The sequence below is a fragment of the Mobula birostris genome, chromosome 23 (genome assembly GCF_030028105.1).
Source record: "Mobula birostris isolate sMobBir1 chromosome 23, sMobBir1.hap1, whole genome shotgun sequence".
Classification (NCBI taxonomy): Eukaryota; Metazoa; Chordata; class Chondrichthyes; order Myliobatiformes; family Myliobatidae; genus Mobula; species Mobula birostris.
In genome coordinates, this window is record NC_092392.1 from 5,405,714 (window position 1) to 5,422,376 (window position 16,663).

At 40.6% G+C, this 16,663-nt stretch overlaps 1 protein-coding gene across 3 annotated transcripts in view; it reads right to left on the reverse strand.

Moving 5' to 3' along the window:
- Positions 1–16,663, reverse strand: part of mest (mesoderm specific transcript) — a 31,218-nt gene that overhangs the window by 12,854 nt on the left and 1,701 nt on the right. For all 3 annotated transcript variants that reach the window (XM_072241819.1, XM_072241818.1, XM_072241821.1), the window contains exons 3-9: positions 10,486–10,565; positions 9,914–9,991; positions 8,822–8,958; positions 7,560–7,618; positions 7,422–7,462; positions 4,769–4,839; positions 3,718–3,819 (exon numbers count right to left, since the gene is read on the reverse strand). In XM_072241819.1, coding sequence (XP_072097920.1) covers positions 3,718–3,819; positions 4,769–4,839; positions 7,422–7,462; positions 7,560–7,618; positions 8,822–8,958; positions 9,914–9,991; positions 10,486–10,565 — 568 coding nt within the window. The remainder of the gene's footprint in view (positions 1–3,717; positions 3,820–4,768; positions 4,840–7,421; positions 7,463–7,559; positions 7,619–8,821; positions 8,959–9,913; positions 9,992–10,485; positions 10,566–16,663) is intronic.

Sequence of the window (16,663 nt, forward strand, 5' to 3'; positions counted from 1 at the left end):
ATGCTGAATGCCCTTTCTACATCACAATTAGAATTTGACAGCACCAAAAGCAGCTTCATCAACTGGCTGAGCTCTTTGAATCTCAACTGCCCTGTGCTCACAGATTTTACTTTGGACAGCTTCCCCCAGAACTCACCAACTGGCAAACTTTTGTAGTTTGGCACCAGTCCTTCAAGGTTAGTTGAGACATAATCCAGGACTTCCAAGTGGAGCTGTACTCTTGCATCTGCCTTGATCACATTTGGAAATCTCTCTGCCAAAGTCAAAATCTGCGCTGGATTCACATCATCTTGACTCTCTGTATTGACCACTGACAGATTTTTCAAGATTTGGTCTCCAAGATTTTTTGAAAGCACCTGACACAGAATGCTCTGGCATCTTTGAAGAACTGCTTTGTCTTGTAAGGGGGGATCTCTTGTGTTTCCTCACTTAGCAACTGCCTCCTTGCCAGGTACCCAGTAAAAAGCTCTTCATCTGGGCAGTGAATTTCAGGGTTGCTCACATCTATCTCCTGAAAGTCACTATTGCAAACAGTGCAGTGAGCAACACTGTCATTATTTTTGATTCCTATTAGGCAGGGGTACACTTTAGTGTAGTCTGGGGTGAAGTGCGTTTTCTTTTTTCTTTTTTTGGAACACTCTGCTATGGCGCTGCAGGACACTAAACTGAACTGATGGACAATGAAAGAGAGAGAGAGAGGTCAACTGTAAAGCCCGCCCACAAAGAAAACTGATTGGTCTCTCATTGTGCTAAGTAGACCTATCAGGATGCTCTATCACTCTCTCACTACAGCTGTCTGTCCCTCCCTCTCTCTTGCTCGCTCTCAAAAAAAAATTGATTTCCGGGATATTGTATATAACTTGCGGGCGTCAGGGAGCCGCTATCAATATGCGGGAGACTCCTGGAGCTTCTGGGGGAGGTGGGATATCTGCAATTTACTGCTAGAAGCAATTATTTGTACCAGGCCACTGACTCATCAGCACTTACCAATAATTCACCTCTCTCCATATAATGGTATAATAAGCCCTTTTAAGCTCAGCATCTATAAGTGTTCTCACTCCTGGCATACTTCGTGCTAAGTTAGCTAATCTGAGGCAATCCAGAACTCCACACTGACTGGAAGTGTTAGGAGACTTACAAATACATACATTAGGAGTAAACTTCATGCCTCCATTCAAGAAGATCCTGGCTGATCAGCTTATAAATTTAACTGTGCACTCAGTCTACTCCGTTAACCTTGTTCATTTAAACCAAATCTACCTCTGCCTTAAATCATTTAAAAATTTCTCATCAGCCATTGTTTGAAGAAGAGAACTCCAAAGACACTCTACCATCGGAAAAAACCTGCCTTATCTGTGTCTGAATCAGCGACCCCTTATTTTTAAGCAGTGACCCTTTGTTCTAGAATCTCAGGGGTTTCCAGCCTTTTCTATGCCATGGACCAACACCATTAAGCAAGCGATCCATGGAACCCAGGTTGGGAACCCCTGTGATTTTCCCACAAGGGGAAACATTCTCTCCAAAGTTAACCTGTCAAGAACCTTTAATATATTTTCACCAAAGTTTCCATTTGACAAAATTTTGCTGACTTTGATTGACCATTTTTTATTTTACCGAAGTGCTGCAAATAATGTATTAAATCATAACTTCTAGCATTTTCCTTATGATAGCCATTAAGCTTAGCCTGAAGTTTCTTGTTTTCTCTCTCTCTCTCTCTCTGTTTCTAAACTAAGGAGATACATTTTCTATTTTCCAATCTAATGGAACCTCTCCCAAATCTAGAGAATTTATGAATAATTAAATCTTAGTATTCAACCCTCTTAGTGGCCACTTTCTTTAAAAAGGCCTCCAGATAAAGTCCACCAGGCTAAAAGGACTGGTCAACTACAGCTCTAACACTGCTCAATTCTACTTCTCTTGTAATAGCAATTTTCAATTCCTTCCATATCCATTTATAGATCCATTTCTGGGTTGGTACATTTATATTCTGCCTGTGCTATTGGTGCAGTGGCATCCACACCCGAACCTCAGAACAAGAGGTCCCAGGTTTGAATCTGGCTGGCTCCTTGCAAGAGTTCCACACGTGTTGGGTTGAACGTCGAGCTAGCAACTCCACCTCATAAAACAGAAAAATACTAAAGAAACAGTAAGGTTGCTGCCCAATGTGCCTAATGTCACGGGGAGGTGCATTTCTATTCTACTGTGAAGCCTAATGCAGGACACCTGCTTAATGCATCTGCCATCTCCAGATTTTCTATTAATTGCCCAGACTCACCTTCTATAGGACCTATGCCTAGTTCCATTTCTAAATGTCCACATTGAAACCCTGTTTTTTACAGCACTATTTTCTCTCTTAGCTAACCACAGACATAGAGGCCTCCCCTTTAAATGTTTCTTTCTCATTAGAACTTATCTATTCTGTGTATTTCGAGAGATCCCTTTAATGTTGCTATTGTATCACCACTACCTGTTCCCTTAAGGTAATATGCCAGTTCGATTTAGTTCATCTTCTAAAGCCCATCACCCCTACTGGGGCTTAGGCCACTGACAGTAGCTTAACAGCGTCCTCTGACCAGAGCCAGTCTTTCAAGTCCCCAGATGTAGCCCATCTTAAGATCCTTCCTCTCAATGATGAGGTTTTTGGAGCTTCTATAGCTCTGGGTTTTTATTAATTGGGGTTGCTGGCCCACTGTTCAACCCTCCTCCTTTTGCAGTTGGGGTTGGGGCCACCCATGGCAAGTTATTCACTTTAGTTAAGTCTGTTTTACGGCCTTATTGTTGCCATTCAGGACTATAACAGTAATTTTAGACTCATTCTTCTCTCCCTCACACTGGAACTTCAGTATTATAATCGCTGCTACCCCAAGGCTCCTTCACTGGGAAGCCATTAATTAATCTTATCTTGTTCCACATTACCATATTTTCCTCTGTGGTTGATTCCAGAACACGGCATACTGTCTTATGAAACTATCCCAAAAAAAAGTTCCATGCAATCCTCAACTAGGTAAAGCTTGAAATCTGATTTTTCCAATCTATATACATAGACTTCAATGAGTATTAATTATTACAAGAGGGAGGGAGGGAGGTACAAAGATAAAGCTGAAGTCAAGGTATAAAGGCAATAAGTTATTTAAGACCATTAGACATACTAGCAGAGAATTAAATCCTTTGGCCTGTCGAGTCTGCTCCGCCATTCCATCATGGCTGATTTATTATCCCTCTAAACCCCATTCTCCTGCCTTCTCCCCATAACCTTTGACACTCTGACTAATCAAGAACCTATCAATCTCTGCTTTCAATATACTCAATGACTTGCCCTCCACAGCTGTCCGTGGCAATGAATTCCACAGATTCACCACCATAAACAAAACACCAATTAACAACCAAAGAATGCTTGACTTATCTTAGGTCACAGCTACATTTGCAAACTTGTTAACAATGAGTGTCAGATGAAACAGATAGGCTCTATAACTGCAGCAGCTATACAGTTTCACACATCCCATAAAAATCTATGCTTACCATGTACTATTTGATTAGCTACCCTGAGGTGCCATGATTTGAGATGGTGTAAGTGCTATTCTGGATGACAGAAAATATGTTTTGACAAAAATCCTTGAATAGTCTATAGCTTTAAAGTCTTCTCATCCAGCACCGGTTTAATACATTGCTGTTGGCTGTAATTATAACAAGTTGAATAGAACTTGGTGTTTGACTCACCTGTCCATTACTAGATTCCCATCATTGATCCGAACAGTAGTCCACATGTCCCAGTACTCTGCAGTTGTTGGCTGTGTGTGAGGTCCAAACACTGCACCGATCCTAAAATGGTTCATAAGAAAAATCCCATCAAGATGTTTCACTAAAGTCCAAAATTTCATGACTGATAAATGTAAAAACAGGTACCAGTAAAGTGACCTTGCAGTAAGTGTTTGCTGTTTTTTTTTCTCAGTGGTCCTTTCTCAGGACTTTTGAAAACTGAATAACGTAATGCTAAACGTGGATCCAGCTGCAGCATGATGACCAGTTCTAAGGACAGAACAACACTAAATACTGCACTCCCTTTATAGTGGACAGCCAGCTTACATTTCATGCCAAAGGCTAGTATGCGTTTTAAAACCAAACTTTCAAACGACAAGGATCGAATTGAGCTAGACTGACAAACAGCAGTATTCCATTTTTATTCACTAATTTTAGTGAAAAATATTTACTATGAATATAATGCAGGCTAATCTGGATTGACCAACAATGATTTTCTTGCTTTAAACTAATAAAACAAAAAAGAACTACCACATGCAGGTTGTGAGAAGTGTTTATTCAGCATTTAGCACACATGTGAAAGCAATTCAGAATGCTCAAGTCAGTATTGTTTAACTTGTGCAGGGAGATGAAACTGGTATGCTGTTGTTCATGGGTTGCGAAAATTGAATAGACATCCACTAAATTGTTGCTCGGAGTGTTGGTGTCTACTGGATATAATTCAGATCTTCCTAGATCCACATGATTACAGACTTCTATCAGATTTCGACAGGAAAGAATCCCACCAGATTCTTTCTTTTCCATCCCTTGACCTTTCCCACCCAACTGACTTCACCTAACGCCTTTCAGCTAGACTCTTTTCCCTCTCTCTATTTTTTTATCCCTGCATCTTCCGCGTTCCTTCTCTGTCCGTCGTCCCCAAACGTCAACTGTTTACTCTTTTCCATAGATGCTGCTTGGCCTGTTGGGTTCCTGTACCATTTTGTGTATGTTGCTCTGGTTACAGACTTACCCTTTTGAGAAAAAATAGTAGTTCATCAGTCTGGTGAAGATTGGTGAAAAGCAACCGCTGTTTTTGAGTAACTGTTACAAAGAAAATTAAGAAAATAATGTAGAAATGCATTGTCAATTTTTAAAAATGCACACAAGTTTCTACGTGCTACCATGCACAACAGACCACATTTAGAATAAGCCATTAACCTCACTTTTTTAAAATCATAACATTACTACAGTTGTGCATCAATATTTACTGTTGTAGATTTCTGACATCATTTTTAAATTTTAATGTCACAAGCAATTTCAGTTACCAGGAACACTGTCCTCACAGCTCTCCATGGGATGGAATCCTAACATTTCATGACTCAGAGAGAAAAATATCCTCATCTCCTGCTAAAACGGGTAATCCATTATTCTGAAATTATACTCTCTTGTTCTAGGTATCCCAACAAAGGGAGATATCCTCTCAACATCTTGTGCACTTCAATAAGATCATCTGACAATTTTCTACACTGCAACCTGTTCACGGCATGGTAGCATAGTGGTTAGCACAAGACGTTACAGTGCCAGCCACCGGGTTCAATTCCCGCAGCTGCCTGTGAGCAGCTTGTACGTGCTCATCATGAGTTTCCTCCGGGTGCTCTGGGTTCCTCCCACAGTCCAAAGATGTACCTGTTGGCAGGTTAACTGGTCATTGTAAATTGTCCTGTGATTAGGCTAGGATTAAATCAGGGATCACTGGCCAGCGTGGCTCAAAGGGCCAGAAGATCCTATTCCATGCTGCATCTCAATAAATAAATAAATTTTCTTTACTTCTGTCCCTTCACCCCACTAATCATCCTGATGAATCTTTTTCTCCACTAGAAATGTAGAAGCCAAACTGTATGAAATGGGTCAGATGCAGTCTCACCAGTATTCTGTAAAAGCACAACAAAACTCCCCTACTTTCATACTCCAAATCTCTTGTAATTAAAGTCAACATTCTATAAGCATTACTAATTATGTATGGTACCTGCCAATCAACCTTTTGTTTATTAAGCACAGAGACCCTCAGTTTCCTCTGGAGCACAAAATTTGTCATCTGTGTGCACTTACATAATAATCTCCACTCCTCTTTCCAAAATGGATAACCTCACATTTTCCCACATTATCCTCCAGATGCCAATTTCTGACCCCACTCACCTAATCTGCTTATAGCCCTTTGCAGGCCCTTGGTGTCCTTTTTACAATCACTAACACTGGATTACCTGCTGTTGTGATAATGTGTCTTATATATGAAGTCTAATACAACATAGTCTCTGCTATCTCCGTTTCCCATCTTTCATTTGCAATAAATTATATTTCCACATTTGCAGCTATTGAGATTATATTAGCTGTCAAACATTCCAACCTATCCCCACGACTTCTCTGCTGGGCTCACTGTGTGGGTTTGCCAGGGCAAGAAGAAAAAAGTGGTGCCCTTTATGCCAACATCCATAGAAAACAGTGATTGACTGAAAATGTGTTACAGGTCCACAATCCCTTATCCGAATTCCTTAGGGCCAGTTGCATTTCGGAATTCAGAATTTTTCAGATTTCAGACCACCTGCCCCCCGATACCAAAAAACATGTATGCTCAAGTCCCTTATTTAACCTGTCTCAGTACGGTGGGCTTTAAGACCCAGCGGCGCACCAAACCTACGCACATCCTCCCATACACTTTAAATCATCTCTAGATTACTTATAATACCTAATACAATGTAAATGCTATGTAAATAATTGTTATACTGTATTGTTTAGGGAATAATGATGTGAAGAAATTTTATTTCCAACAAAAACATTCAATAAAATATAAAAATATACAGCTTCAAACGAACCAAATCAAACACATGGTTAAATGACTTATTGGAATAAATGCAGAATGTCACTGTCACTATAAAACTTCAGTAACTTGTCTTTCTGTTTATTTAAATCATATACAGTGGTAGTTCCGATACTATTTTCTTCAGTAAGACGCCGCACAGACACACCACGATCAAGCTTCTGCAATAACTCCACTTTCTGCGTTATTGATAGAGAAGATTCCTTCTCTTTTTCTCATTGTTACCCATAGGGGTATCTGCAGCTCTTTTTGACATTTTCACAGTGAAATTAAACACAAAGTCAACAGTGAACACAAAATATCAGCGAACAGCAAATGCACGTGTAACCAGTACGAGCGCTGAGCCACAACTGACGTCTGGCGGCCTCTGCAAGTGCATCTGTATCTCATCTCAAGCTATACATTAGCTACTCTTGATTTGACCCATTTAGAATAATACATTACATCAACAATCACCATTTCACAATCTAGATTTAGAGAAGGCGTACATACAAATTGCCAAGCATCTCAAGGCTGATAGGACTTTACACCCTTCTCACTCACTGATGCCCTATTGTAGTTTTACTATCTATTCTTCTGGTGCTGCCTAGAGGACTCTCAACCTAATTGCAATGAATCTATGATGAGAAAGAAGCTATTCAGCACAATACACATATTTATCATCCAACATCTCCCTCTCAGTCTAATTCTTCTTGCCCTTTCAACATATTTCTCTTTCTGCACATGCTTCTGACATTCTGTTTACTTTACACCCTATGGTTCTGTACACTTCTAATGCACTGCATTTTTTTAAAAACATGGATAATACCTTTTGCAGAAATCTTGGGTGATTTGTCTCTGGAAAAATTCCTGTAAAGAATGGGGTAAGCTATCAGCCACAAGAATTGAGATTATTTTTCAAAACCATATAAATCATTAAAATCAATTAAGAAAAATAGTTTAATACCTCCATTTGATAAACACAGGCTGTTAATAATCAGATGCCCAGGACTACCATGTTCAGACCTAACACAAAGGAGATGTAATGCTCAAACACTGTAACTGAGAAACTTCCAACAGGGATTATATCACACACATGATAAGTATTGGCTCCATAGCAGATGCTCACCTCAGACAGGGTGATTTAGCCACTCTAATTGACTAACAGCACAGAAATCCACTTAGATGGAAGGCGTTGCATTCCACTCAATATTTGCTGGTGATTGTGCCCAGCATTACAAATCTCGGATTTCACCAGCTGAATTCAGACAAAGATTGCCCAGAGCAATGGTAGAAATCACACAAGATCATAACTCAAGAAGATTTGCTGATGGATTCAGATTGAGCTGAGAGCACTTGGACAGAATGCCCAATAAAACAATGCACTGTATGGAAAGTTGGGTGCTGACACTCATGAGTGAGGGCCCATTGGTCAGAGTTGACCACAGGTATTGCACCCTAGCTGTCTTATATACATAACCCTGGGTAGTACAATATGGAGAGCAAGCCAGTGCCCATGTAGCAGGGTCCCCCTCTCCATACATCTGATGAATCCAAATAAATGGCATAGACCAATACATGCACTCAGTGGCCACTTTATTAGGTACACCTGTTTGTTAATACTAATATATAATCAGCCCATCATGTGGCAGCAACTCAATGCATAAAAGTATGCAGACATGGTCAAGAGGTTCAATTGCTGTTCAGACCAAACATCAGTATGGGGAAGAAATGTGATCTAAGTGACTTTGACTGTGGAATGTTTGTTGGTGCCAGACAGAGTGGTTTGAGTATCTTAGAAACTGCTGATCCCCTGGGATTTATAATCTTTGGCGCAGGTCTCGAGAATTTACCGAGAATGGAGTGAAAAACAAAAAAAAAGAAATATGCACTGAAAAGCAGTTCTATGGGCGAAAAAGCCTTGTTAATGAGAGAGGTCAAAAGAGAATGGTCAAAGTGGTTCAAGTCGACAGGAAGGAAACAACCATGCGTTATAAAAGTGGTGTGCAGAATGTCTTCTCTGAACACAGGTCAGGATGGACTACAGCAGCAGAAGGCCACAACACTCCTATACCTAATAAAGTGGCCACTGAGTGTATATGAAATGTCATTTAAACAGAAGCACGCAAAATGCAATGTTTCAATGGAATTTTTTAAAAAAAATACAGTATTTTTGCTGAGTTAGGATTATATCTCTGTCCAAACGTCAATGATCTTTTAAATGAGAACCTGTACAGCAGCTCCAATGCAACAGTGTCCCCATAATCGTGAGCCAGGATATTGAGCTTCTGCTGAGCTAGGCCCAGTTCTGCCATTAGCCCCTGGACGATATCTGCCTGCTCAAAGATGGAGTATCTGTGCAGCCTCTGGAGAAGAATAAATGGATCTTGATATCAGTTCACTTTGTCAATACTAAGCATCTCCAACCATTTTCTAAAATACATAATATATGCGATAACCTAAGTACTTTATGTCAAGAACTTAATCACAGGATTCTGCAGAGTGTGGTGCGGACAGCCCAGTGCATCTGCGATTGTGAACTTTCCGTGATTCAGGACATATTCCACCGTGATTCAGGACATATTCCACCGAGATACAACACTGGGTGTCATGGGAGATTGTTCCTGCCTGTGGCCATCGAACTTTGCAGCTCCTCCTGTGGAGGGTCAGACCCCTGAGCCAATAGGCTGGTCCTGGACTTATTTCCATCTGGCATAGTTTGCATATTGTTGTTTGATAGTTTGTGGTTTTTGTATTTCTATATTTATGCTCTATTCTTGGTTGGTGCAGCTGTAACGAAACTCAATTTCCCTCGGGATCAATAAAGTATGTCTATGTCTACAAAGACAGGTGTGTAAAAAGGGCCCAAAGGATCACTGAGGACCCAAGTCACCCCAACCACAATCTATTCCAGTTACTACCATCCGGGAAATGGTACTGCAGGATAAAAGCCAGGACCAACAGGCTCTGGGATAGCTTCTTCCACCAGGCCATCAGACTGATTAACTCACGCTGATTTGAGTGTATTTCTATGTTACACTGACTGTTCTATTTATTATAAATTATTATGATTGCACATTGCACATTTAGACCCAGACGTAATGTAAAGATTTTTACTCATGTATGTGAAGGAGGTAAGAAATAAAATCAATCCAATTCAATATCTCCCAATCAACTATTTTTCTTAACATAAGTGTCACCACGGAGGCAACCATTCTATGCCAGTAGAAAACAAAAATATCAGAGAAAGAATTGCACAACTTCAGCAAAGAAATTGGTTGTTTGATACTAGACATTGCAACTCAGGAACTACATACTCACAGGTTTATCGCTGAATCCAAAGCCAAGAAAATCTACTGCGATAACACGATTAAACCTCAATGTCAAGCCTTCCCAGATCTAAAATAAAAAGAATGTTGTCATAATCTCTTAGTGCTCTCAATTATTCCACAAAATGCTTAGACCATTGAGCAACATAGTTCAGCTACTAAAGGAAAAACTCACTCACTTAAAAGAGGTCCCTTTGAATATATCCTAGCTTACTTCAAATTTAATTTTTAAATAAAAAGTAAATTGGTATACAGTAACAGTCACTGTGAAGAAAGGATCCTGGCCAACTTTAGCACATTTTGGTGGATAATTGTACAATGACCAACTAGGGGGCTGCTACCATTATAATAATCAGTTGCGAGATTCATAAATCAAAACTCAGACTTTAGATAGCAGTTCCCTTCACCTACAGTTGAATTCAACTGAATTCTCTCCCTGAGAGACTGCAATCCCTCATTGACAACATGTCCCCTCCCTTCAATTCCAATTTTTTCTCCCCACAATAAACTCAAAGAGAAAAAAATCCTTATGTAAATTGTATCAGCTTCCTAAGCTGCTCCTACCTTGTGCCAATCATAGCTTGATGTTGGGAAGCCATGCAAAAGTATCACTGTATCAGAACTACCAAAAGCACCTATGGAATCTGAAATATAGCATAAAAATACCACATTAAGACAGTTTCAAAGGGTGTCTGATAGTCCTGCAGTTAAGTTCAATACAGGCAACTCCAAGGCAATGTTCAAGGATTGGTGGTCTGGGCACAGTAACACAGCAGTTAGCCTAATGCTCTACAGCACCCGCGACCCAGATCCAATTCCTACTGCTGTACGTTCTCCTCATGACCACATGGGTTTCTTCCAGATGCTTGAGTTTCCTCCTACATTCTAAAGACATGTGTTAGGGTTACTCAGTTGTGGTTGTGCTCTGTTGATGCCAGAAGAGTGGCAAAACTTGCAGGCTAGAAGGTTAATTGGTCACTACAAGTTGTCTCATGATTAGGCTGGCATAAATCTGGGGTTGTGGGGTTTTTGGTGAGGTGGATCAAAGGGCTGCGAGGGCGTATTCCATGCTGTATCTCAAATAAATAAAAATAAAAATAAATGCATTGGCATAACCCTAAGATGCCATTGAATGTTATTAAAATACAGGTATTTTGGATTAAAACAGCATTTCTCTCCATGCAGATCACCAGCCTTTGCTACTGAGTGAGCAACTGGTGACCCAACTCACCTTTAAGGATAATTCAGCCTTTGAAACTAGGATTGACTGCTAAGCTTTATTAACCCGATTAGATGATGATCCCGCCTTGTCTGATGATCGTAATTATGGCTCTAGAAACTCTTTTGTTAGGACTATATTAATCAGTCTCAGGTTTATCATCATGGACATAGGTCATGAAATTTGTTGTTTTGCAGCAGCAGTAAGTACATTCCAATACGATAAAAAATTACACAAGTCACAATGTTGTTTATCCTTCATATGGCAGAGTTTTTTTCTTCACACTTTTAATGCTTCAAATGCTGAAGTGTGCCCGGGAGGGGCAGATGAAAATCATTTGGGAGCCGAGGTTGGATCAATCTTTGTCTGGTATCTCGTCCACAGTCATTCCAGCATGGGTGGTCCAGAGTTGGCATCGCCTGATGCAGGCAAGCCTCCACACAAAATACTCTGCAGATGCTGGGGTCAAAGCAACACTCACTACAAGCTGGAGGAACTCAGCAAGTCGGGCAGTATCCGTGGAAACGAACAGTCAACGTTTCGGGCCGGAACCCTTCAACGTGTTGATCCAGGTCGTCGAGGATAAGTTACAAAAAGAAATATAAACAAATAAATAAGTAGCGCAAAAAAATGTGAGGTGGTGTTCATGGTCCGTTCAGAAATTTGATGGTGAAGTGGAAGAAGCTGTCTCTAAAATGTTGTGTATTCCTAAAACTCTCACCATCCATGACATACCCTCTTTTCTATTCCCCATATACCAGTCCAATACAAATGAAGAAAAGTAGTAATTCTTATAGCAGTCCCTGATGAATTCCTCTATGCATTTACCTCCAGCCAAAACAATAACTTGTCACAACTTCCATCATGTTAGTTCAACACAATTTGCCAAATCATGGTTGCTTTCCCTCTTCAATCCACAATTCAGCAAATGATAGCTAATTCTGTTTCTAGCACCTTCACCCTCACTGACTAACTGGTATTTATTGACTTTATCCTTAAAAACTCGTTTGACCAAGGGCACAACATATACTATAATGATGTTATAAGAAGAAAGCTGGGTTTTTTTTTCTGGAGCGTCAAAGGCTGAGGAGCAACCTGGTCAAAGTATACAGAGAGATAAATAGCCCTCTGACACTACTGGTCAAAGTGTACAGAGAGATAAACAGCCCTCTGACCCTACTGGTCAAAGTATACAGAGTGATAAACAGCCCTCGGACACTACTGGTCAAAGTATACAGAGTGATAAACAGCCCTCTGACCCTACTGGTCAAAGTATACAGAGTGATAAACAGCCCTCTGACCCTACTGGTCAAAGTATACAGAGTGATAAACAGCCCTCGGACACTACTGGTCAAAGTATACAGAGAGATAAATAGCCCTCTGACACTACTGGTCAAAGTGTACAGAGAGATAAACAGCCCTCTGACCCTACTGGTCAAAGTATACAGAGTGATAAACAGCCCTCGGACACTACTGGTCAAAGTATACAGAGTGATAAACAGCTCTCTGACCCTACTGGTCAAAGTATACAGAGAGATAAATAGCCCTCTGACACTACTGGTCAAAGTGTACAGAGAGATAAACAGCCCTCTGACCCTACTGGTCAAAGTATACAGAGTGATAAACAGCCCTCGGACACTACTGGTCAAAGTATACAGAGTGATAAACAGCTCTCTGACCCTACTGGTCAAAGTACACAGAGTGATAAACAGCCCTCTGACCCTACTGGTCAAAGTATACAGAGTGATAAACAGCCCTCGGACACTACTGGTCAAAGTTTACAGAGTAATAAACAGCCCTCGGACACTACTGATCAACGTCCACCAAGATGTCCATCTAAGCTAGCCCCGTTTGCCCACATTTGACTCACATCCCTCAAAATTATGAGAGAAATAGATAGGGTAGATGGTCATAGTTCACCCCACACCAACTCCACCCCCACCACCACAGGTGTCAATACTAAAAGACATAGCTTTAAAGTGAGAGGAGGAAAGTTTAAATGAGAATGTTTCTTTTACACATTGAATACACTGTCAGGGGAAATGGTGGAAGCAGATACAATGCAATGGAAGAGGCATTTAGAGAGACACGTGATCAGGAAGAGAACATGGGAATATAGACCATGCACGGGCAAACATACCGTTTAAATTGGCATCATGGTTATGTTGGAGCCTGATGCTTTTATGATCCAAAGGTTCTTTGGAAGTCAGGAATGAGGCATAAAACTTGTTGCTTGTGATCAATTTATTAAGCATTACAAGATCAAAGACAACATAGTAAGATGAAGCATGACAAGAGAGAACAAAGAGAAAGGCAAACAAAGGGAAGAACGGGGGAAAATTGCAGAAGAAGCGAGCAAGACAAAGCTGGTGTGATCTTATACAAGGCTACTGATAACAGAAAATGCCATTGAAATTCCAACAGATAACAGTTAACCAATCAAATAGCTTGACTCAAGTAATGTGACACACACCAATGAAACCAAGAAGTTTCCAGAAAAATACAGAGGCAATTGTAAGCACTGAAAAACTCACTGAGCAATTGTGTGTATATAGGTAATTATATAAAAATACAAACCCCATTTCCAGAAAAGTTGGGATATTTTCCAAAATGCAATAACAACAAAAATCTGTGATATGTTAATTCACGTGAACCTTTATTTAACTGACAAAAGTACAAAGAAAAGATTTTCAATAGTTTTACTGACCAACTTAATTGTGTTTTGTAAACATACACAAATTTAGAATTTGATGGCTGCAACACACTCAACAAAAGTTGGAACAGAGTTAAAATAAGATTGAAAAGTGCGCAGAATATTCAAGTAACACTGGTTTGGAAGACTCCACATTAGGCAGGTTAATTGGTAGCAGGTGAGGTATCATGACTGGGTATAAAAGTAGCGTCCATCAAAGGCTCAGTCTTTCCAAGCAAGGATGGGTCGTGGCTCACCCCTTTGTGCCAAAATTCGTGAGAGAATTGTTGGTCAGTTCAAAAGGAATATTTCTCAATGGAAGATTGCAGAGAATTTAGGTCTTTCAACATCTACAGTACATAATATTGTGAAAAGATTCAGAGAATTCAGAGACTTCTCAGTGCATAAAGCGCAAGGTCGGAAACCACTGTTGAATGCGTGTGATCTTCGAGCCCTCAGGTGGCACTGCCTAAGAAACCGTCATGCTACTGTGACAATTATAGCCACATGGGCTTGGGAGTACTTCGGAAAACCATTGTCACTCAACACAGTCCGTCGCTGCATCCAGAAATGCAACTTGAAACTGTATTACGCAAGGAGGAAGCCATACATCAACTCTATGCAGAAATGCCGGCGAGTTCTCTGGGCCCAAGTTAATCTCAGATGGACCAGAAGACTGTGAAACCGTGTGCTGTGGTCAGATGAGTCCATATTTCAGCTAGTTTTCGGAAAAAATGGGCGTCGAGTTCTCCATGCCAAAGATGAAAATGACCATCCAGATTGTTATCAGCGAAAGGTGCAAAAGCCAGCATCTGTGTTGGTATGGGGGTGCATCAGTGCCCACAGCATGGGTGAGTTGCATGTATGTGAAGGTACCACTGACTCTGAGGCATATATTAGGATTTTAGAGAGACGTATGTTGCCATCAAGGCGACGTCTCTTCCCGGGACGTCCATGCTTATTTCAGCAAGACAATGCCAGACCACATTCTGCACGGGCTACAGCAGCTTGGCTTTGTAGACACAGAGTGCGTGTGCTTGACTGGCCTGCTGCCAGTCCAGATCTATCTCCTATTGAAAATGTATGGTGCATCATGAGGAGGAGAATCAGACAACGGAGACCATGGACTGTTGAGCAGCTGAAAACTGGACAAAATTTCCAATTGCAAATCTACTACAATTAGTATCCTCAATTCCAAAACGATTAAAAAGCATTATTAAAAGGAAAGGTGATGCAACACAATGGTAAACATGCCTCTGTCCCAACTTTTGTTGAGTGTGTTGCAGCCATCAAATTCTAAATTTGTGTATGTTTACAAAATACAATTAAGTTGGTCAGTAAAAGTATCGAAAATCTTTTCTTTGTACTTTTGTCAGTTAAATAAAGGTTCACGTGAATTAACATGTCACAGATCTTTGTTTTTATTGCATTTTGGAAAATATCCCAACTTTTCTGGAAATGGAGTTTGTACAAACAAGCATCAATAAAAATAACAAGTCTACAGCCCAATCCAACAGTTGGCAAAGACATCATGTGCTGAAGGGCCTGTTCCTCTCTTCTACTGTTCTATCTTCTTATGCAATCAGACAGTCCTCTAAAAACATGATTGGATCTATAACTGAGGAACTGAACTTGACAAAGCATACAGCAAGGGAAGTAATTTGGGTAACAAAAACAGAGAAGTATATCTAAGCATGTTGTCAAAAACCATCTGTATAAGACAATGCTGCAGCAACAAATTACATAATTTTAAGATGCCATTGTAATCGGAATTCATGTCTCTTATAACCGTCCAAGAATGCAAGGAATTCTATATATTGAGTCTGAAAGTGAGAAAGACGAGGATTCTACCTACTGAGTGGAGTTCAGCCTTGTTGATTTCGCATTTGGAGATGCGGTGAAATCAGTCAATGCAAGGAGGAGGAGGAACACCTGGATGCAAAACCACACTCAACCATTATTTGAACAGTTATTAACCAGAATGGATTTGTCCTGCTTTCTTATGAACAGTGCACACCTGGGCAATTTTCCACACTGTTGGGTAGATACCAGATGTAACTATAATGGAATAGCTTGGCTATAATGTGTTGGGCATGTGGCCAAGTGGTTAAGGCGTTCGTCTAGTGATCTGAAGGTCGCTAGTTCGAGCCTCAGCTGTGGCAGCATGTTTGTGTCCTTGAGCAAAGCACTTAATCACACATTGCTCTAGTGTCTGTGCGAGGTGTGGCACCCCACACAGACTTCCAATCTACGCCTTGTATGGCATGAAAGTACCCGACGCAGGCCTTTCATGGTCTGAGTCAACGCTTCCCCCTCCCTTGGTTATAATTGATATAAGGCTTGTCTTTGTGATACTATCCTTCATCACTGAAACTAAATGCACTTCATGACTGCGCCTTTTTAAAATTGTTAACTGTGACCAGAGGACATTCTTTTTGAGGTGAGTGGAGGAAAGTTTAGTGGAAATGTCAGAGGTATTTTTTTTTTATTACCAGGAGTGGCAGGTGCCTGAAAAACGCTGCTGGGGGCTGCGGGTAGAAGCTGATACATGAGGGACATTTAGGAGGTTTTATAGGCACACAGATGCATGAAAAATGGAGAGTTACGGGTTGTGTAGGAAGAAAGCATTAGATTGATTATGGAGTAGGGCCCGTACTGTGCTGTACTGTCCTACTAAGTAGCTCAAGTTTAATTGTCATTCAACCATACACAGAAACACAGCCAAATGAAACAGTGTTCCACTGGGCCCAAGGTGCAAAACACAGTACCAACAGTTACACACAGCACATACAACCATGATAACAGAAAACAAAATCACAAAAAAAAGATAA